The 20,633-nt window shown below is 59.3% G+C and overlaps 1 protein-coding gene across 1 annotated transcript; it reads left to right on the top strand.

The window, feature by feature from the left end:
- Positions 1-356: 356 nt before the first annotated feature.
- Positions 357-20,420, top strand: GNAI2 (G protein subunit alpha i2). Its single transcript, XM_082848069.1, has 9 exons — positions 357-577; positions 14,734-14,776; positions 15,437-15,578; positions 15,751-15,911; positions 17,660-17,788; positions 18,200-18,329; positions 18,414-18,567; positions 18,939-19,153; positions 19,842-20,420. The coding sequence occupies exons 1-8, from the start codon at positions 460-462 to the stop codon at positions 19,127-19,129; spliced, it is 1,068 nt and encodes a 355-aa protein (XP_082704195.1). The 5' UTR covers positions 357-459; the 3' UTR covers positions 19,130-19,153; positions 19,842-20,420.
- Positions 20,421-20,633: the final 213 nt, after the last annotated feature.

Below are 20,633 nucleotides of genomic sequence, written 5' to 3'. Positions count from 1 at the left end.
CCGTCGGGCCGCGGAGCTCCAGGCGCCCCGCACCCAATCGGAGTCCGGCCCCGCCTACAGCCCGCCCTGCGCTCAATCCTTCTGGGCTAGGCTCTACCCCTACCGCTATCCCTTGGCGTGGCTCCGCCTCCAGCCCGAGCCGAGCTTGGGCCGCACCTAACTTCGCCTTCGCTCCGCCCTGACTTCGCCTTCGCCAATCACCGGCCCCGAATCTCATATGGCCCCACCTCCGGCCCCGCCCCGTCCCAGACCCGGGCCTGACTCGCTCCGGCCCCACCCCCTGCCCGCCCTGCGGTCCGTGCGCGGCGGCCTGGAAGGCACCGCCCGCAGACGCTCGGAACTGCCGACCTGGGAGCTACTCGTAGAGGGCCGGCGGCGGGAGCAGAGTGGGTCGGGCGGGGCCGAGCTGGGCCGGGGCCGTGTGGGGGCCGGGCAGCGGCCGGGCCGGCGGACGGCGGGATGGGCTGCACCGTGAGCGCCGAGGACAAGGCGGCGGCCGAGCGCTCCAAGATGATCGACAAGAACCTGCGGGAAGACGGAGAGAAGGCGGCGCGGGAGGTGAAGTTGCTGCTGTTGGGTGAGGCCGCACCCTGCGCTGGGACCCCCGATTCCCCGCCCAAATCCCCGACTTTGACCTGAGGACTAGGGCTTCGAACTCTCAGACTCGGCCTGGACCCCCCACACCTGGACTTGAACCCCCCAAACCCGCCTGGCAAGGACATACAAATAATGGATCAAAACTCTGGGTTGGCCTAGACCTCTGATCCTTAGCCCAGACTCTCAGATCACATCCTCAACTCATTCCAGACCCCAAACCCCCAAATCCAGCCACCAGTGCCCCAACACTCGCTGCCCAGAACTCTGCTTCACCATCCACCCTTGTTGACCAACCTCGCAGATCCTCAGAGCCCCTGCCTGTCCTTTCATACTTCCCTAGACTTTACCCAACCCCCCAGAATCCCACTCGGCCCCCACCTTCAGGCACCACCTGTTCCCTCACCTGCTCCCCCTATTCCTATTGGGCATGAGTGTCTCCAGGGCCCCTCCCAGGCCCCCAGTCACTCCCTCCTTCTCCCTCTGTGCCCCATCCCTACTCTGGACCCAATATTCTCCACCTGTGCACCTTGACCCCAAGGGACCTCTCAAGTGGGATGACTGCTTATGAGCTCTCTCTCCAGCCAGAACCCCCAAACCTTTAGAGACCCCTGCTCCCTGCATCTGGCCCACCAGCTCCCTCTCTGCACACATCTCTCCTCAAACCCTCTGCTCCCCTACTCTTAAGTCCTCTCCCACACTCTGGCCTTCTCCAGGTTCCCCCAACCCTCCTACACCAGGTGGGCCGGGCTGAGTGGACTGGCCCCAGACCTCTAAGGGGCTGGACTGAGGCTCCACTGGTCATGTTGGGGGAGGGGACCTGGCCTCAAGCTTCCCAGGGAGTTCTGCTGGGTATCTGTTTCCCAGTTTCTAAACCCTGTCTGGGCCAGTGAGGGGGGCATCTGGGAGTAGGAGGGAGTGTGGAGTTTGGGTTGCGTCGCCTCCAAGGCCAGGGAAGATGGTGGCTGCTTGAGGGGTGGGGGGAAGTGGAAGTGGTGAGACAGCCGACATATTGCTGCCCCCGGCGGGCGGGCCAAGGAGATATGCTGATGGGTGCTAGTCTTCCCGCACCCTTTCTGGGCCCAAAGGCCTGGGAAGTGGCCTCCGGGGGTGGGTGGGCCTGTCGGATCTTGAGGCCCTGTGAGTGGTGGACCAGCTGGTTGAGTAGTTGGGGGCCTGCTGGGGGTGGGCATCTGAAGTGGATTTGTGCAGAGGCTGCGGGCCTGGTAGTTGTCCCAGTCCAGCCTCCCCCTGGGAACAGGTGTGGTGCCCAGTGGTGGCCTGATTTGGGGGGGGTTCAGGCATGGGGCTGAGGGAGGCCCTCGCGGCAGCATTGGAGGCTGGACCTGTATGTGGGGGGGGTGTGGCCCCTCAGCCCCAGAGCTGCGTGGGGTCCCCAGGCTGTGAAAAGCGGGGCTTTTCATGCTGAGCGTATGGCCGAGGGACAGCATGTCTTCCATCCTGGGCCCATCTGTTGACTGTCCCTGGGGGCCTGGCCTCAGGGGCACAGCCCCGGAGGTTTCAAAATGGCATCCGCTCCTCTGCCACTGCGGGGAGGAAGAGAAGGGGCGGGAAGGGGCGGCGGCCCAGCCTCCTGGGCTGTTTTGCGTTGGGCGCTTGCCTCTTCCTGTCTCTGCTGCGAGTGCGGCAGCGGCAGCAGCGAGTGGGTGGCGACGCGGCGGAATGCCCATCGCTGCTGCCCGCTGGGCCTGGGGAGGGTACTGCTTCCGGTACTGCTGCCTCCCAGTGCCCGGCCAGGGGGTCTCTAGCCAGCCCCTTCCCAGGCCGATTGCAGTTATGGCAGTGCCCGAGAAGATGTGGGACTGGGCCATGGGGCTCCTGGCCTGTTCTGTGTCCTGACCCCATTCCACCAGTCTTTGCTGCATGGAGCCGGGCTCAGGTTTTAGGACTGGCCACCCCTCCCATGCTGGGCCGGCAGCAACCAGGGGTGCAGGGTTCCCTAGAAATGCTCAGCATTTTCTAGACTGGGGAGTCCATCTCAGCATTCTGCCCTTCTGGCCTTTGCTTTCTCTGTGAAATGGGCTTCCTGGGTTTGGGCCAGAGGAGTGCTGTGCCCAGGATGGGGGGAACAGGGACCTCGTGGAGGTTCCTGTTGGGAGTGGGGAGTGGGGGCTAAGACCCTGCAGAGGATGCACTGTAAGGGGCTGGGAGACCAAACTTTGCCTTAAATTGAGGACTCAATCTGCCAGGACTGCCTGGAGGAGGATCCTGGCTGGCCATCCCTTTCCTATCCAGGTACAAAGAGGTGATGGGAGCCTAGCTGAGGCAGCTTCAGAGAGCTGGGTGCCTGTCCCACGTAGCGGAAAGACCTGTCCAGGCAACGGAACTCAGGCTGGGCAATTGCCAACCTTGCCTCCCAGCCAGAACCACGCCTGCTGCCCCACCCGCATACTGGCTCCTTCCCGTCCTGGGTTGCCCCGCCAGCAAGCGGACATAGTCACTGTCACTGTCACCGGGGCAAAGGCAGATGTGATACACACTAACTGGTGAGAGGGTTTTTTCCGGCAGCTTGGTAGGGGGAGCAGAGTTGCTGATACCCCTGCCTCCACCCAGTTCAACTTGACTGACCAGCTGTCCCCAGGTAGAATTTGGGGCCTCAGGCTGGGCACTTAGGGGAAAGTAAACCAGAGTGTGTGTGTTTAGAGAGTGACTTTGATTTGTTTGGGCTCGTGTGGGCAGTCTACAGAGAAGGGAGAGACAGTGCCCATCGCTGGCCCCAGGAAGGCTTCAGGGTATAAATACAGCAGTTCTCTCTTGCCCCTGGGACTTTGTATCTGTTCCCTTCCCTTGATGTACTTTTCTGCCGTTTCACTCCTACTTGATCGTTCTTCAAGACTCTGCTCAGGGATCGCCTCCCAGGATCCTTCTTTGACAGACCCCCTTCTCCAAGGCTCCTCTGCCCCCCGCCCCCACCCCCCCAGCGCTACCCCCATCAGAGTGTGGTATTTGTCCAGGTCACAGCTGCCCTCCCTTGCGACAGGGGCAGGGCTGCGTCCTGTTCATTTCTGAGCCTTCTGTGCCAGCATGGAGCATGATACCTATTGGGTGCTTCTTGTCTGTTTGTTGAATGAAAGCAGTGCTACTGGTGTGAACTTGGTCTTGGGGATGGGTAGATGGAGGAGCAAGATGGCAGTCACTGAGCCATCGCCTGCCATATCATGGGCAGGTGGCAAGGGCTCAGTGTAGGGCCAATGACCAGGACTGGGGGGTTGGGAGACTGAGGGAAAAGTTCTTCAGGCTGTTTCCTCCTGGTCTCATCAGGCTATGCTGGCACCTCAGAGACAGCCCTTATCCCACTCCATGCAGATCTCTTGCTGACGAGTGTGCAGCCTGTCAGAGGGCACAGCACACAGTAGGGACTCCAACTGTTCATATGGGAGACTGGCTTTACATTCTTCCTTTCAGCTCAGGCTCTTTGGGGACTGTTGCAGGCCCGCTGTCTCTACCACTCCAGTAGAGCCTGTCTAGCTTTTAGGGCTGGAGCTGCCCCATAGTCATGTGGCTCAGACCAGAGTAATGCTGCAGGAGTTCTTGGCCTGGCCAGTGCGGAGCCTGCACATACAGGGGCTCAATTAGGTTTATCAAATGAAAAGGAAGGGAGTTTTGTGACCTTTGTCCCGTCTGTGTCTCTCACAAGGGGCGTGGCACACTGTAGGTGCCTATTCAGTGTGTATGGAAAGAGTGAAACTATTGCGAACATCCGTGAACAGGGATAAATAATTCTGGGGCTGCTGCTTGGGGCTTGGTGTAGCTGGAGTTAGTGGGAAGGGCTAGCCCAGGATCCTGGCTGGCTAGGTAATGGGTAGAGTCTAATGATGCCTATGAATGCAGGGGCGTTGCTTCCTGGAGAAGGGGTACTCTGGGTGGCCTTGAAAAATTAGCAACATTTGCCAGGGTCAGGCATTGGGGGCAGAGGGACCAACTTGGTTCCCAAGCCTTTGGGTGGGTGTTTCCTGGCCTGTGGGGAGGAGGGCTCACCCTCCTTAGACTGGCTCTTGGGGTCACACAGACCTAGGTTCAAATCCCAGCTCCACCTAGTGTACTGGCTGAGAAACCCAGTGACAGGTGAAATCCTAGTAGGTGACCGGCTCTCCATCCATAACCTGGGACGACGCAGTGCCTGCCTACAGCCACAGGTGTTGTGGGGACAGTACACCAAAGTCTGGGGGTGTGAAAACAGGTGGGGGACCCTCTGCTGACTCCTGCAGAGCTGAGAGTTTGGTGGGGAGGGATCTCCCCAGCCTGGAGGCTGCCTGGCTACAGTATGGAGCCCCTGGGAACCCCCTCCCTTTGCCTTAGGCAGCTGCTCACAGCAAGCGGGAGACTGAGGCTTGCAGACATTGGGTGCCATCTGGAGTGACACACTGTCCTGGGGACCTTAGGCCCAACCTCTGGGGACTGAGCCACCTTCCTGGGGGTCTAGGGTTGGGGTTGTGTCAGGGGCCTGGGTACCACGTGGGCTGGTACCCAGGCCAGCCTCTAGCCTCCCTATTCTCGCTGTGGCCTTCACCATCCCACCATCCCGCTATCCTGCTATCCCGCCTTCAGGCTGGATTCATTAGCACTTGAATGGGGGGTGGGGCAGCTTGGGCCTCAGAGTCTCTTCTTCCCACCCCTCCCCCAGGCTAAGCCAGGCTTTGTCTTCCTGAGTCGGTAGTGCAGTGCTGGGGCTCCCAAGTGAGGGAGTGAGTAGGGAGTAGGCAGAGGGAGTGACCCCCTCTGCCTAGGTCCTGCTCAGGCCCCCTGGGCTCAGCCCCTGCCCATGACTCCAATGTCGGTGCAGCCAACATGAAAAGTTGTACCTCTAGGATAGGAGTGAAACTGGGTCCTTCAAGTGATACCCCTGAGCTGGGAGACTGGGTGAATAAGGGGGGTTTTGCAAAGGAAGTGACACTGGAGCTCAGCTGAGGGTATCCCAGGAGGGTTGGGGGTTGGAGAACCCCAGACAGAGGTCAGAGCGGGTGGTAAGGACAGAGGGAATGCCTGCCACTGTGGCCAGAGGTGGAAGTCAAGCCAGTTGGGGAGTTCAGGCTTCCATGCCAGGACCTGAGGCAGCGTTAAGCCACCCACGGTGCTTGACTTGGAGCCTAGGCTGCCAGATGGGGACTGGCATGGTCAAGGACCTCTTTGGGTTGGCCCAGGGTTGGCCCTGGGCTGGCCTGAGCTGCAGGGTCACTGGGTAACATCATCGATACCCAGGCCTGCAAACGTTGCCCAGTTGCCCAGCAAGTGACAGCAGGTAGCTGGGGGTGGGGCCTGATGGGATCCCAGTGAGGTCCCTAGGCTCCAGCAGAGCAGGGGCTGGCACTTGGGACAGCTTGGGCCAGAGGCAGGCACACTGGTCCTGTACACCCTGCCCTCGATCTAAGTCCCTAGATGTGTCTCTCTCGGTCTCTGTCACTAGAAGCCACCCATTCTTTTGGCAAGAACAGGATGGAGGAAGCTTTGTCCACATAAGCCCTTAGCCTCTGAGGGACCAGGGCCTTGCCTCACCACATCCCCAGCAGAGGACGAGACAGTCCGACCCAGAGCCTAAGTGCTGTCTCCCCAGCAGGATGGGGGCAGGGTGCAGGCCAGCTTCTATCTCACCTTCCCAGTATCTCAGGGCAGGAGTCCTAACCTAAAAGTTCAGTGGGGGAAAGGAGTTAACAGGTTCTGGCCAGGCCACAGCTGATGGGCCTGCCTAAGAATGCCCTGGGGAGGGCAAGGACTAGGCCCTTTGATGGTGGCCCTACTACCTGCTGCTCTCAGGCAAGCCCCTCCCTCAGCCACAGGTGCAGGGTGGGGCCCCCTCTGCCCAGCCCCACCCAGCCTCTCTAGCCTGTAGCTCTTGTTCTTACTAAACCCCAAACACTCCACCCTCACCCCATGCTGCTTTTGGGGCTATGGTCATCTTGGTGGTTGGAGGAATAATCTCCCTGGAATAACCACACATTCCCTAAACTGGGCTGGACCTTCAGTGTTGGCCTTCTGGGTACACTTCCAAGGCTTGACAGTAAATGCCAGGCCAGTTTGAACCAAAGCCTAGAGGTGGGATCATATAAGCCTTGTTGAGAAGGTGTCCTTATGGCTCGGAGCATTCCGGGGTGCCGTGGTTGCTACAGCCTCAGAATATCCAGAGGGGGTGTTGATGGCAGCACCTACTGTGCCCCGGGCTGGAGGAGGGGCAGTGAAGTCTGCATGGCAGGGCTGGGCCTCTCAGGGAAGTGGTGTCCACACCAGAGGAAAAGGAGGAAGCAGCTGGAGGAGGAGGAGCCCAAAAGGGGAAGAGGCTAGAGAGCCGCTCACACTCTGCACTGGGGTGGGGAGTGTGAGCCAGCTCAACTGGGGGATTTAGAAGGTGAGCCCCACCTGTGCAGGCTTATCTGCATATGCCTGTGGGCGACCCTACTGGTAGTCACTGGGTTGGAGTCAATCTAGACAGCTCTGTCCCTTGTCCTGTCCCAGCAACCACTGGGCCCAAGATCTCAGAGAAGGTGGCGCCTCTGAGAAGGATTCCAGGCCCCTCCTTTGACCACAGGAAGTGGTGGCTGGGAGAGGGACGCCGGCAGGGGGGCTAGCAGGAAAGCAGAGGGCTGCTTCTATGTTCCCGAGCAGCCATTGCCCTCCAAAGCCGGAAGGCCGGCTGCAGGCCCAGATGAATACCCGGAAATGGAGCAGCAGCCCCGGGATTAGCTCACTCTGGGTTTCCCCTGCCTGGGGGTAGACAGAGGGCCCTTGATCCAGCGTAAGGATTCCCCCCACCCCACTACTCACTGGGCCTGGGGGTGCCTTCACTGGGCCTCAGTTTCCCCTCTGGTGATAGCAGCTGCCTCTGATTGATGACTCTCGTGTAGGGCTGGTCTCATCGTATTTAACCCTGCGAGGCTGGGACTGACATTACATCCATTTCACTGATGCAGAAACGGAGGGTCCGGGACATCATGTGACTTACCCAATAAGTGGAGACACCAAAATGCGACCCAGGTAGTGACCCTGAGCACCTGCCCCCAACTATTGTCACCCCTCAGGAGCCTGTGCCCAGTTGGCAAGAACTGCTCAGTCAGGATGACAGGCAGATGCTCTGGGTGCTCATGTGTTCTGCATATGCCTGGGGGGCCTCAATTCTTCTTTTAGGAGGTTGAAAGGGGACCATCTGCCCAGGAGGATGGGACCCAAGACTCTGTGCGTGAATCTTTTTCCTGCTTAAAGCCAGGAATCTGCTGTGTGGCCATGGGGTGACCTCGTCCTAATACATCTGGCCCACGTCCCCTCACGGGAATACTTAGGTCACAGTCAGGCAGCTTAGCGCTTCGCTCTTCCCCTAACATTACGCTTGTGCTTCCCACAGCACGCAGGCTTGGACTGAGACCTGGCCTGAGGAAAGCTCAGAGGCTGTCAGAATCCAGCATGGGGGCCCCTGAGCCTGGTCTGAAGACTGGGAGTTGTCCAGATGAGGAGCAGGGAAGAGTGTTTCAGCAGAGGGTCCCCACTAAGAGCAAAGCCCGTGTACGGTACTGTGTGGAGACTGATATGTCTGTGGTGTGGGCTGGCTACAGCATGAGACGTGGTGAGGCCGGTCCTCATGCTACTTGGCCTCCAAAATCCAAGTTTTCTTGCCTTGCCTTCCCCCACAGAGGTTCCCAGGGTTTTGCTCTGGGTTGTCAGGCCAGGCCCTAGGGAACTGAGGAGCCTAAAAGCCTTAGGAGAGCTAGAGCAGAAGCAGCAGAAGCATCAAGGCGTCGGTGGGCCATGAGGCCACACACAAAGCTGAGAACATGCATCCTCATGGCCAGTCAAGACTTCGGGGCCCAGAGCGCCCACTCCCCCGTCTTCCTCACTTTGTGCCTCAGGCTGTCCTCTCCTCTCTTTGTGCCCTGTGATGTCTTGATTCTCAGCACGGTCCATGGCTTGTGAGCACATAGGCAAACTGCCCGCTTGGGCTGGACAGTTTGGGGTGGGTGTGAGGACCCAGGGGAGGCTGCTCAGGGCAGGCGTTGGGCTTGGCACACTCCCCTGAGGGGTATATTTCATAGATGGGGACACTGAGGCCCAGGCATGGGCATCTCACCCAGGGTCTACCACAGTGAATCAGGAAGAAAGGTAGGGGTTATTCAGATTCTTTGAAAACAGCAAAGCGATTTCTTAAACAAAGAAGCCTCAAGAAGAGGGGTGTGCCAATGGCCTGGCTCCTTGTATGACCTGGGCCCTGTCCAGCACCGCCTGGCTCCTGTGGAGGGTGAGACCTGTAGCCTGAGTGGCCGACAGTGCACAGGTCTCAGGGCCTCCTCTCCTCCAGGGTGGTCTTCCTTACGTGGTGCCTCAGTTTCTCTGTACAGTGGGCAGGACCCACTGAGGGAGACACAGCCCTGCCCTGGAAAGCCCTCTCCATGTCTGGCAGAACCCGAGGCCTATTTCCCTTGCACAGAGAGCTCTGACTTGGCAGTAGCAGGCCAGGCCCTGGTTGTTGGTGCTTCCCTGATGGGCATCATGAAGCCGCGGAAGCCGCTGGAGGCTTCCCAAGTGGCAGAGGCTGGAGGGAGGGAGGTTCCGGGTTTGTTGGGGCACCTGGAGGAAGCCAAGGCCACGCACGTGGGTGGCGGTGTCACAGGCTCCATCCAAGACCCACTGCCCGGCCCCTCACAGTGCCAGACCCCAGCTGAGCCTCCTTGGAGGGAGTGAGGGGGCCAAAGAGCAGCACCTGGAGGAAGGAAGAGACACCAGGGGCGGGGCTTGGAGGGCCTTTGTCTGGCGGGGCCCTCTGCCCCTCCCTGCCGTCTCCATTGTTCCCTGGCGTGCCGCGTCTCTGCGGCCGAGGGCTTCCCAGGCTCGGGAGGGGGCCACGGCTGCGGCACCTCCCCCAGCTGCCCCTAGCCGCGGCTGCTTTCCAGAAACCAACGCTCCTCTGCGCCGCCCAACCCCCACCTCCTCCACCGGGTCTCTGGCTGACGGGCTCCCCCTGGTGGTGGCGGGACGGGACCCTAAGGCTGCAGGCGAGGGGCGGGAGCTATGGGGCCCCAGAACCGCAGGCTGCGCTGGAGACGTGGCACCTTCCAGGGATGACCGTGGGAGGTGGTGCCAGGGCTTTCTTCGGGGTGGGCTTCCCAGGGCTCACCCCTACCTTCCCCCAGTGCCCCCCCCAGGGTAGGCCAGGGGAGGGGATTGGGAGGGGGGTGGTGGGGGCTAGGGGGCGGGCCCGTGCTGTGGGTTTTGAGCTGGGCTGCTGCCCGTCTACCCTGTGGTCCCAGCCACTGCCGCTTCTGAGAATCTCTGCCCTCAGGCCTGCCACGTCAGTTGGCTGTTCTCCCAAGCCCCACATGTTCCAGGGGAGCCCACCAGCACAAAAGCCTCTGCGGGGAGGCCTGTTACCCAGCCTGCCCAGCCTTCTGGGTGAGGAGAGCCAGTGAGCAGTGTCTGCCGTGAGGCTGCTGGACGGGAAGGAGTACCCCGCTGTGGAGAAGTGCCGGGTTGTGAAGGGAAGTGACAACTAAGAGCAAAAAGCCAGCAAAGGAGTGAGTGGCTCTGACTCTGGTCCCAGGTTACACAAGTCCCGCCAGGGAACCACCACTGCTGAGTCAGCCTCTTAGCCACTGGGTCATTGCCCTGTGCTGTGCTTTGTCTGAAAGCCTCAGAAACTCGCCTTCAAAATGAGATGGTCACAGCAGGCCCCTCTGCAGGCTGCGGTTGCAGTGACCTATGCAGCGTGGTCACTGTGGGTTGCAGGAAATGAGAGGTTTGGGGAAATCTGTCATCTTCCAAAGGGTAAAAGAAATAGTGATAATAACTTTGATCTGAATGCTCACGGTGTGCCGGGCACTCTCCCGTCTCCTCGGACGAGATAATGGTGGTATCCTGTTTCACAGATGAGGTGTCAGAGGAAGGGCAGGATAGGACTGCAGCTCTTGGAGATCTCAGGGAGAATCGGGGTGGACACCAGGGCTCTGGCAGGTCTGGACCTCCCTCTGGGAGAGGATCTGAAAGTGAGAGATGGGCCTGCTGGCCACTCGAGGCTTCACAGCTTCTGCAGAAGGGAAAGTGGGGCCAGAGAGGAAAGCGGCATGTCAGGGCCTCCCTGCAGGACAAAGCCTTGTCTGGGAGGTAGAGGGTTCAAGATAGACGACAGCAGAGACCTGATGTTGGGGCTTGGGATCAGCATCAAGCCATTGGACCAGTGGCCCTGTCTCTGCTGCAGAGGCCCTGCTGGCCTTGTTCAGGCAGGTGGAGCCGTTGTTTCTCCCCTCCCCCATCTGTTCCCTCCTCCGTTGGGGCCCAGCGCTCCCAGAGTGGAAGCAGATGTTCTAATGCAGAGCAGCCGCTGTCACCCAGCACATCTCGGCAATTACTGCCTGCCTGCTGGGGGCCCAGCAGCTGCGCCCCAGGGCAAGGGCTGCAGAGGTTTCTTCCTTGGTGGGAAGAGGTATGGCCCAGTGGGAACACTGAGGGCACCCCAGGGATCCTCTGTGGGTCCCTCTGGTCTCAGCTGGAGAAGGAACGCCTGGTGGGCCAGCTGTGGGTAGGAGACTCCTGGCACCTTCTACTGGCTGAGTTCCCCCCACCCAGCACCTTTGCAGCAATCCGGATCCAGCTAGTGAAGCCCCCTTCTCTGAAGGGAAGGTGCAGGGCTGGGTGGGGAGAACTGGGTGCCCAGGATTAGCAAGGTACAAGCAAACTCCACTCCAGGTACCAGCCTATCTAACAGGGGAACATCATCAGGCCCCGATGGAAAACGAGTTCCTGGGGCATCTAGCTTGTGGGCTGCCCAAGAACCAGGGTGTCCACCGGGATATCATGCTGTGGCCCCACCCACCTCTGTCCCTTGACCTGCTGTAGCTGCTCCTGGGCCATGCCTCTGATTCTGTCCTGGTGTTCTCCCCTGCTTCCTGCTTGGCTGCCAGCATCACACCCTTGTCCTGCCACTTAACTCCTTCCCTCTTGAGTCACAGCTGCTGGAAGGACAACGGGACAGCTTTGACTCCAGGGATGAGGGCTCCATGACCTTGGTTTGTCCACCTGTCAAATGGGAGTTGTTCTGCAATGACCCCTGCAGGGGGCAGAGAATGTCCTCCAAACTCTTCAAAGGGAGAGGAAGGCAGACTGAGGCTCGAAGGGGACAGGGAAGGGAACCTCAGTGTCTGCCAGGTCTGCAGCAGCTAGGAAAATCAGATGCAAAGCAAGTTTGTGCTGTCATCCCCATCTCTGGGCAGGGTCATGGAGTGGCCCACACCCTTTACCAAGAGAGTAATCAAAGGGCCAGACAAGGAGACTGGTGCCTCAGGTGGACGGTGGTCCCAAAGTCACCCTCACCTGTGGTCCCCTACTCCCTGGAGATCTACCCGCTCTGAGTCTCAGTTCGCCTGGCTGGGGACGGCATGATCGATCTGACCCATCACTTTGTATCCTTGGCCTCCACTCTTGCACTGGCTGAGATTTGTGGCTCCTGGGTCTTCCTTTGCTCCAGGATGTGCTCCCTCCCTCCTGCTCTGTGGGAGCAAGTAACTAGGTGGGAAGGACAGCCAGGCGGTCACCTGGCCCTCATGGTTAGCCAGTCCAGTGCTGTCCTCCCTGCCCCATGGATATTCTGGGCCCTGGGGAAAGGGCCTCAGTGATTAGGCATCACCATCAGGCCTTCCCAGGCCCTCTCCCCATGTCCCCACTCTGCAGGTGGGAAGTGTTAGTGTGAGGGGTCCTAGCTGTTCCCCTGCCATGCACAGCCCAAGGGAAAGGGAGGGATGCTACCACTGACCAAAGCCCACACCCAGGGGAATGCACTGGGACTGGGGCCTCTAGTGCCCAGGGGCCGGACCGATAGAGGGGCTCGTGCCCCAGCCTGCCCAGAGCCTGCCCATTTGTGCCACCCCCAGTGCTCCCCTATCCTGGGAAGCAGGCCTGGGACAGTCAAGCCCAGTGATTCCAGGCAGCTGGTGGCGTTTGTGAGGCCTTCTCAGGGAGGCCCCTGCGTTGTGGACATGCCCAGGCTCACAGCTGTGAAGGCCGCAGCTGCACCTCAGTTTCCTCCTGGTCAATGTGGATCTGGGGTGGGAGGTAGGGGGGATGCAGGCAGGGGCCTCAGCAGGGTCTGCTGCTTCTCCGAGGGCACTGCAGAGACTCAGACCTGTGTCTGCCTGGGAAGTAAACCCAGTGGCAGGGACTGTGTGGCCCAGCCACAGTACCAGGCATGCAACACTGCAGGGTGAGCCACCTGCAGAGGGGCTATAACTGTGTGACAGCAGCCTCTCTCAGTTTCCTTTTTTAAAAAATTTTTTTTAAATTTTTAAATTTTATTTTTTGGCCACGCCCTGCGGCTTGCGGGATCTTAGTTCTCCGACCGGGGATCGAACCCGTGCCCCCTGCATTGGAAGCACAGAGTCTTAACCACTGGCCTGCCAGGGAAGTCCCTCAGTTTCCTCATTTGCGAGGTGGGGGTGAGAGTAGAGCTACCCCCGGGGCTTGTTGTGAGGTTACTTAGTGGGTGTGATAGGCGTAAAATAGCATCTGACACGTAGGGGGCACTATTCACAGCTCGGCTGTGATCATCATTGCTGATGTTATTGCTGCTCGTGGTAGTTTGTGTGTTAGCCCCTTCATCCTCTGAGGTTGTCTTAACCAACCCTGAGGGATATGGGGGCCAGAGTCCTCAAGTGTGACTTCCCCACAGACCCCACCACACACCCTGCTGAGCTGCTCAGAGGGACAGACCCGCCACAGTGATCAGGAGGCTTGGGACACACGCAGGTGGGGCATGGGGCAGGTGTGCCCAGCAAAGAGAACTGCACGGGCAAAGGCCTGGAGTTGGCAAGAGGAGATGCCTGGCGGTGACGGGGCAGAGCAAACAGTCTGGGCAAAGGCTGGGAGGGAAAGCGAGGCCAAGCTGAGGTGCGCTCTACTTGGAGCTCAGGACAGGGAGCAAGCGGCAAAGGGAAGAGGTGGGACCCTGCCTCCACCCCTTCCATCCCCCGGCCAGGAGTTGAGTGGTCTCACACTTCCCTGCAGACTCCCTGAGGAATGCAGATTTCTGGCCTGCACCCCTCAAGATCTGGCTGTGTGTCTGGGATGGGGCCTGGAAATCTGCTTTCAAAAAGACAAACAAACAAAAAAAACACCCTCCCAAGGCATCATCCTGCAGCATCTGAGCCACATTTTGAGAAGGGCTGAGCAGGCCACGCATCATCGTTGTACATGTCTCCCTGCCTTCCTGAATCCTGGCAACATGATCTTGGGCCAAGACTTTAATTTTCTGAGCCTCAGTGTCCTTGTCTGTAAAATGGGAGAAACAGTACCTATGTCTGGGGCTGATATGACAGTCACAAGAGAGAGAGCCAGCAAATCCCTCAGCAATGGCCAAAGAGAAATACGGGATGGGGCTCTGCAGGGAAGCATCTCGAGTCAGTACAGGTAGGGTGTGTGTGTGTGTGTGTGTGTGTGTGTGTGTGTGTGTGTGTGTGTGTGTGTGTGTGTGTGTGTGTGTGTGTGTGTGTGTGTGTGTGTGCATGTTTCCCAAGTCCTGGTCTCTAGGGGTGTGTGTGTGTGTGTGTGTGTGTGTGTGTGTGAGTGACTGCATGTTTCCCAAGTCCTGGTCTCTATCTGCTCAGAGCAGACATGGGCCCAGTGAGCAGGGCGCTGGGCCTTGGGCCATGTCTGGGAGGCAGCGGTATGACGCCATGCCCGGATCCAGGCCCCTTGGCAGCTGCGGCTCAGAGTGGAGGGAGAGAGGGCTGCTGCCCCGCTGGAGTGAGCAGGGCTCCTCTGCTAGCTGTGCCTAGGCACCATGTTGGGGAGCACTAGCTGCAGAGTGGCAAGCCTGCATGTGTGAGGATGACAGGGTGACTCCTGAGCCTCAAGTCTCCAGCCGAAGCCCCTGATCTCAACCAGGGAAGTGGGGAGCCATGGTGGGCAATGGACCTTGTGGGAAGCGAGGGCCTGGAGTGAGTCCACCATGGGATCCAGGTGGCCAAGGTTGCCTTCACCCCTGTGGCCTTGCCAGCTGCACCCCTGGTAGCTCTGCTGCCCACCAGGCCTGACTGCCTCCATCTCACTGTGCAATTGATGGGGAGGGTGAGTTCTGCCTCTAGGCCACGTGGCTGGCTTACCTCTGTAACCCCACTGGGCCTGCTCCCTGACCAACTGTACCCTTTGTTCCAGGTGCTGGGGAGTCAGGGAAGAGCACCATTGTCAAGCAGATGAAGTAAGTGCTGTGTGCGGGAGGCAGCCTGCAAACCTTGATTTCCCCTCTTCTTCCTCTGGGCCTGTACTGGGTCCAGTATACCCAGCCCAAGTATAGGCCCAGCCGTGTTAGCCAGGTCCAGGACCTTCCCAGAGGCAGCATCCATCCTCAGGTCCGAGTGGTTTAGAGGCAGTTTCCCCCTTTCTTTTTTTTTAAATTTATTATATTATATTTCTTATATATATAAAATATTATATTTTATTTTTGGCTGCATTGGGTCTCCGTTGCTGCACACGGGCTTTCTCTAGTTGCAGCGAGTGGGGGCCACTCTTCATTGCAGCGCACGGGCTACTCATTGCGGTGGCTTCTCTTGTTGCTGAGCTCAGGCTCTAGGTGACGCGGGCTTCAGTAGTTGTGGCACACGGGCTTCAGTAGTTGTGGCACGCGGGCTCAGTAGTTGTGGCGCACGGGCTTAGTTGCTCCACAGCATGTGGGATCTTCCCAGACCAGGGCTCGAACTCGTGTCCCCTGCATTGGCAGGCAGATTCTTAACCACTGCGCCACCAGGGAAGTCCAGTTTCCTCCTTTCTGAAGTAGGTCTCTCCAGGCCCCAGCAGCCCCAGGCAGCCATGTGAGGTCCCTGTGCCCTGTACTCTCTAACCCCTGACTCCTGGCTGCCAGGATCATCCACGAGGATGGCTACTCAGAGGAGGAATGCCGGCAGTACCGGGCAGTCGTCTATAGCAACACCATCCAGTCCATCATGGCCATTGTTAAAGCCATGGGCAATCTGCAGATTGACTTTGCTGACCCCTCCCGTGCGGTACGTGGACTCCCCAACCCTGCCTCCCTCCCATAAGGCTTCAGGGCAAGTCTTGTCCTGGGGAAGCTGAGAACACCCCAATCTGGGCCTCATTCCGGAGGCCTCCCTGCCTCTGACAGGTGGGGTGGGGGTGTGCTCCTGCAACTAGCTGACCACTCACTGCTGTGCCCAGGACGACGCCAGGCAGCTGTTTGCACTGTCGTGCACGGCTGAGGAACAGGGCGTGCTCCCTGAGGATCTGTCCGGTGTCATCCGGAGGCTCTGGGCTGACCACGGTGTGCAGGCCTGCTTTGGCCGCTCGCGGGAGTACCAGCTCAACGACTCTGCCGCCTAGTGAGTACTCCAAGGGGCTGGGCTGGGGGTGCAGTGTGGGGAGACCTGGACTATAGCCTGAACCAGAGGGCCTGAGCACCCTTAAAAAGATACTGCCAGCCTCTGTTCGTGAAGCTGCTGACTGTCAGCCAAGGTCTTGGTGATCTGGGGTTTGGCCTAGTGCAGGGCTGTGGAGGGACATCCAGACAGATGGTGCCACCCAGATAGGCTGCTGGCCCCGTACTCTCATCTCTCCTCTCCTACCTCTGCTTAAGCCAGTCCCTCTGTCTGAACAGCTTTCCCAGTCCCACTGCCCATGCCATCCTGAGCCCACCCAGAGAGGGGCTGGACCTCTGTGAAGGTGGGTGGAGGCCGGTCTTGCCTGGCCATGGCACCTGAGCCCTGCCCCAGTCACAGGGACAGCCGCCCCACTCTCCCCGCCGGGGCCTGAATGCACTTGTGAGTGCACGCCCCCCACAGGAGCTGCAGAGTCACAGCCAAACACAGTGGGGGCAGGGGTGCTCCCCAGAGGTCACAGGCTCAGTGCCAGCAGAGCTTTTGGGTCCTGGAGGCAAGAAGGGGTGGGTCCTATCAACCACTGCCATCTCAGTGCCCAGGATACTCAAGGAGGGCAGCGTAGGGCCACCTTCCAGCTACTTCCCACTCCTCCATCATCCTCATCCCCGTTCTTCATTCCCCAGACATTAAGTTCCCACCTTGTGCCCAGCACTGTTCTGGGTGTGGGGATTCAGCAGTGAACATGGGCCCTGCCCTCCCAGGCAGGTTTATGCCATGACAAGATCACCCAGAGGTGGGGAGCAGATTGGAAAACTCCAGGGACCAGGCATACTGCAGCCCCTCCTCACAGCAATCCTCCAAGACTACTGTGGGGCAGTGGGTCCCTGGGGTGAGCCCACCTGTTGGGGACAAGGGAAAAACTAGTGGGGAACCCACCATGAGGCCTCTGGGCTGGAGGCTCTCAGTAGGGGGCAGGGTACAGTTTGCAGGTCACAGCACATGCGTCATGGTTCCCCATAGCCCTTCCTGTTTTTCTGTTCTGTCTCTGCGTCTCTGAGGTCATTTCCCTCTGGCCTAGCTGCTGGTGGGAGCCAAGGGCTCGCCCCAGCAGCCCTGCCCCAAGAGCAAGACACTGGTACTGGGCAGTGGCTGGGAGGCCTGGACCCAACCCACAGGACACAGCAAGGATATTGAGGCAGGCAGCAGAGCTGGTCTCAGGGCTTGGCCGGGGCAGCTTGGATACTAATTAGGAGAGCTGGTAATGAGGAGCCCCTGGGACCCCCGCCAAGCGAGTGTTCATGCCTTCCCCCTGAGGAGCCCAAATTTTACTGGGCAAAGAGCCCACTGGGCCTGGCAGGCCCCAACCTGTCCAGCCCTGCATCGAAGGACATGCCAGCCTGCTCTGTGACGGGTGCCGTAATTACGCCGATTAGCATCCTGAATCTCTCACTGAAGGACTAATTTGTCCCCTCCCACTGCCCTCACCTGTAGTTCCACCACCTTGGATCTTGTCTGACGCAGGCCTGCCTCAGACCTGGGTGCTGGGGCTTGGCTGGCTAGCCACAGAACTGCCCCTCCTCCTAGGCCCATTCCACAGGCAGGAGGCAGGGGTGCTAGTGCAGGTTTCCTCATCTGAGCAGTGAATGCAGTACAGGCAAGGGTTAAAGAGACAAGGGCTATGCCTGGGAAATGAGGGGATGGGAGGGAACGGGGCCCGGTGGCCCCCACTGATGCCCCACTCCCCATCCCAGCTACCTGAATGACCTGGAGCGCATTGCACAGAGTGACTACATCCCCACGCAGCAGGATGTGCTGCGGACTCGCGTGAAGACCACGGGCATCGTGGAGACGCACTTCACCTTCAAAGACCTACACTTCAAGTGAGTGAGCGTGTGGGCAGGGTAATGGGGCAGGAGCTGCCAGCCTTGCGGGTGACAGGGAAGAGATCCTCACTCCAGGGCCTGCCGATGGCTGTTGGGAACGAGGGCTGGTCCAGGATCCGCAGCCCCACTCTGAAGTTTCTTAAGGCTTTGTGGTTGCCAGCAGCTCACAGCCTCTGCTGACCCTGCCCCATGTGGAGGCAGCCTACCCTGCTGACCAGCCTGACCCTGCTGGGCCAGATGTGCCCTGGCTTAGAACCCCAGGGGTAAGGTGGGCCAGCGTGGATGATTCCATGGAGGCAGCCGCCATACTCTGAGCAGGCCTCTGTCCTCAGTCGGTCAGCCTGTGAAATGGGGCAGGGACCTTCTCCCAGAACTCCCTTCTCTGGAGCTAAGGTGCTGTGTTTGCAGGATGTTTGATGTGGGTGGTCAGCGGTCTGAACGGAAGAAGTGGATCCACTGCTTTGAGGGCGTCACAGCCATCATCTTCTGCGTAGCTTTAAGCGCCTATGACCTGGTGCTAGCTGAGGACGAGGAGATGGTGAGAGGCCCGGAGGCCACTGGGGGAGGGTGGGGGCAGTGGTGGGGGCGGGGGCTGGTGCTGAAGGCGCTGTCCTGCCCCCAGAACCGCATGCATGAGAGCATGAAGCTGTTTGACAGTATCTGCAACAACAAGTGGTTCACGGACACATCCATCATCCTCTTCCTCAACAAGAAGGACCTGTTCGAGGAGAAGATCACACACAGCCCCCTGACCATCTGCTTCCCTGAGTATACAGGTGTGGGGTCTGGGCCTCTGGGGAGGAGCTGGTGGTGACCAGGTGGCCCACGGGCGCCCCCCGCTGGACAGAAGGGTAACTGTGGGACACACGCAAGGGCTGGTGCCTCACAGGCTTATATATCGATACTTGTGTCTGTACACCCCAAGGCCCTTCTTAACACACTCAGGCATGTACTCTGTACGTCACTGAGCATCCTCCTTCACACAATCAGGTGCCCCTCTTTGCACACTCAGACGTGCCTGTGCCCTCTCACAAGTGTCACATGTTATATGCTTGTCAGTTCACACGCATAGAACCTCGCTGTACCTATGGGACAGGCCTGCCTGCCGCACATGCAGCACGAGTCCTCACCATTTTGTCTCCCACAGGGGCCAACAAGTACGATGAGGCAGCCAGCTACATCCAGAGCAAGTTCGAGGACCTGAACAAGCGCAAGGACACCAAGGAGATATACACGCACTTCACGTGCGCCACTGACACCAAGAACGTGCAGTTTGTGTTCGATGCTGTCACCGATGTCATCATCAAGAACAACCTGAAGGACTGCGGCCTCTTCTGAGGGGCAGCGGGGCCTGGCAGGATGGTGAGCCAGAGGGGGCCGGGCAGGGAGGAACAAAGTGGGGCCACTGAGCCCAGAGAAGGGACACGGTTGGGGCTGGGGAAGGTCCAGGTGGGGGTGGTGAACTTGGAAACCCGCTAGGAGACCAGAGGGCCAGGGGAGGGAGGCACAAGGTGCTGAATCAGGAGGGCGATGGAATGCAGGGCACTGAGGAGGTGGCACAGGTAAGCCTGGGCTCCGTTCTGCCCATTGGTCCAGACAGCAGAAATGCCTGGTTGTGTCCTGGGACAGAACTAGAGGGCTGTCCCGATTTTCCTTGGAGAAAACTCACTTTCTCACCCACCAGGCCATTGGCCTAGCCTGAAGGATCTAGATGACAGAGGGGGCCCAGCTGCCTCAGCTGCCCACCACTCAGTATGACCAGCTCTGCACTCATCCCTGCTGTCTTCCCCTCTGACCTATCTGAGGGCCCTGGTCTGAGGCTGGCCCCACCAGCCCTGGGAGAGGTGGGGAGGATTCTGCCAGTGCTACAGACTCCCCTCCCCCACGTAACCCAGCAACACACACTGGCTTCTGGGCGGGCACTGTGTCCCTGGTAACGAGTGGGTGGGGTAAAAGGAGAAGGGTCATTGTCTAGGGAGGCGGGAGGAGAGACACACACTGGCTACCTCCCTCCCTCCCGACCCATGCCCTGACTGTCCCCCACCTCCAGGGCCACCGCCGACTCTGCTCCCCCCAGCCCCTGAGGAAGATGGGGGCAAGAGGACCACGCTCCCCGCCTGTCCCCCTGGCCGCTTTTCCCCTTCTCTCCTCTCTCTGTTCTTGGCTCCCCCTCTCCCCTCCCTCAGCTCCAGAGACTTGGGGGAAGGGTTGCCACAGGCCTCCCTGTTTGAAGCCTGCCCGTATCCCAGGTGCAGGGAACGGCCACCGTACCCCCTCCTGGCATCTGTTCTGGTTTTAACTGTTGTCTTGTTCTGTGATGGGGGAGGGGAGCACATGCTGAGTCTCCCAAGGCCTGTGTTTGGAGGGGCACCCACTTCTCCAGCCTGGGACCCCTGGCTTCGCCCAGCATCAGCCCCTGACCCAACCCAAGTCCAAATGTTTACAGGGAGCCTCCTGCCCCCACCAACCCCTTCCCCCTAAGCCACTCGGAGGCCCCAAAGGAAAAAGCACAAGAAGCGTGAGACGCCACCATTCCTGGAGACCACAGTCCACTGGCTCATTCTCGTAGCTTTTTTTTTAAAAAAAAAAGAAAGGCAAAGGGAAAAAAAAAGAGAGAGAAAACTGCAAACCTAGAAAACTTTTTAGAAGAAAAACTATTTAAAACTGTCAGGTCCTGACCAGCACCCACCCAACCCCCTTCCCATGATTCCGTGCCTTGAGTGTGTCTGCGTGTTTACACCCATCCCTCTGCTGGTTGCCCCCTGTGCGGGCGGCGCCCCTGCCCTGCCCTCTACAGAACTGGTTTCAAGGGCTGTTCCAGACAACTGCCAACGTCACTGAG

This window comes from Leucopleurus acutus (genome assembly GCF_964270905.1).
Source record: "Leucopleurus acutus genome assembly, chromosome: 10".
NCBI classification, from domain to species: Eukaryota; Metazoa; Chordata; class Mammalia; order Artiodactyla; family Delphinidae; genus Leucopleurus; species Leucopleurus acutus.
Note: the sequence above shows the minus strand (reverse complement) of the source record. Positions and strands in the feature narration are given on the sequence as shown.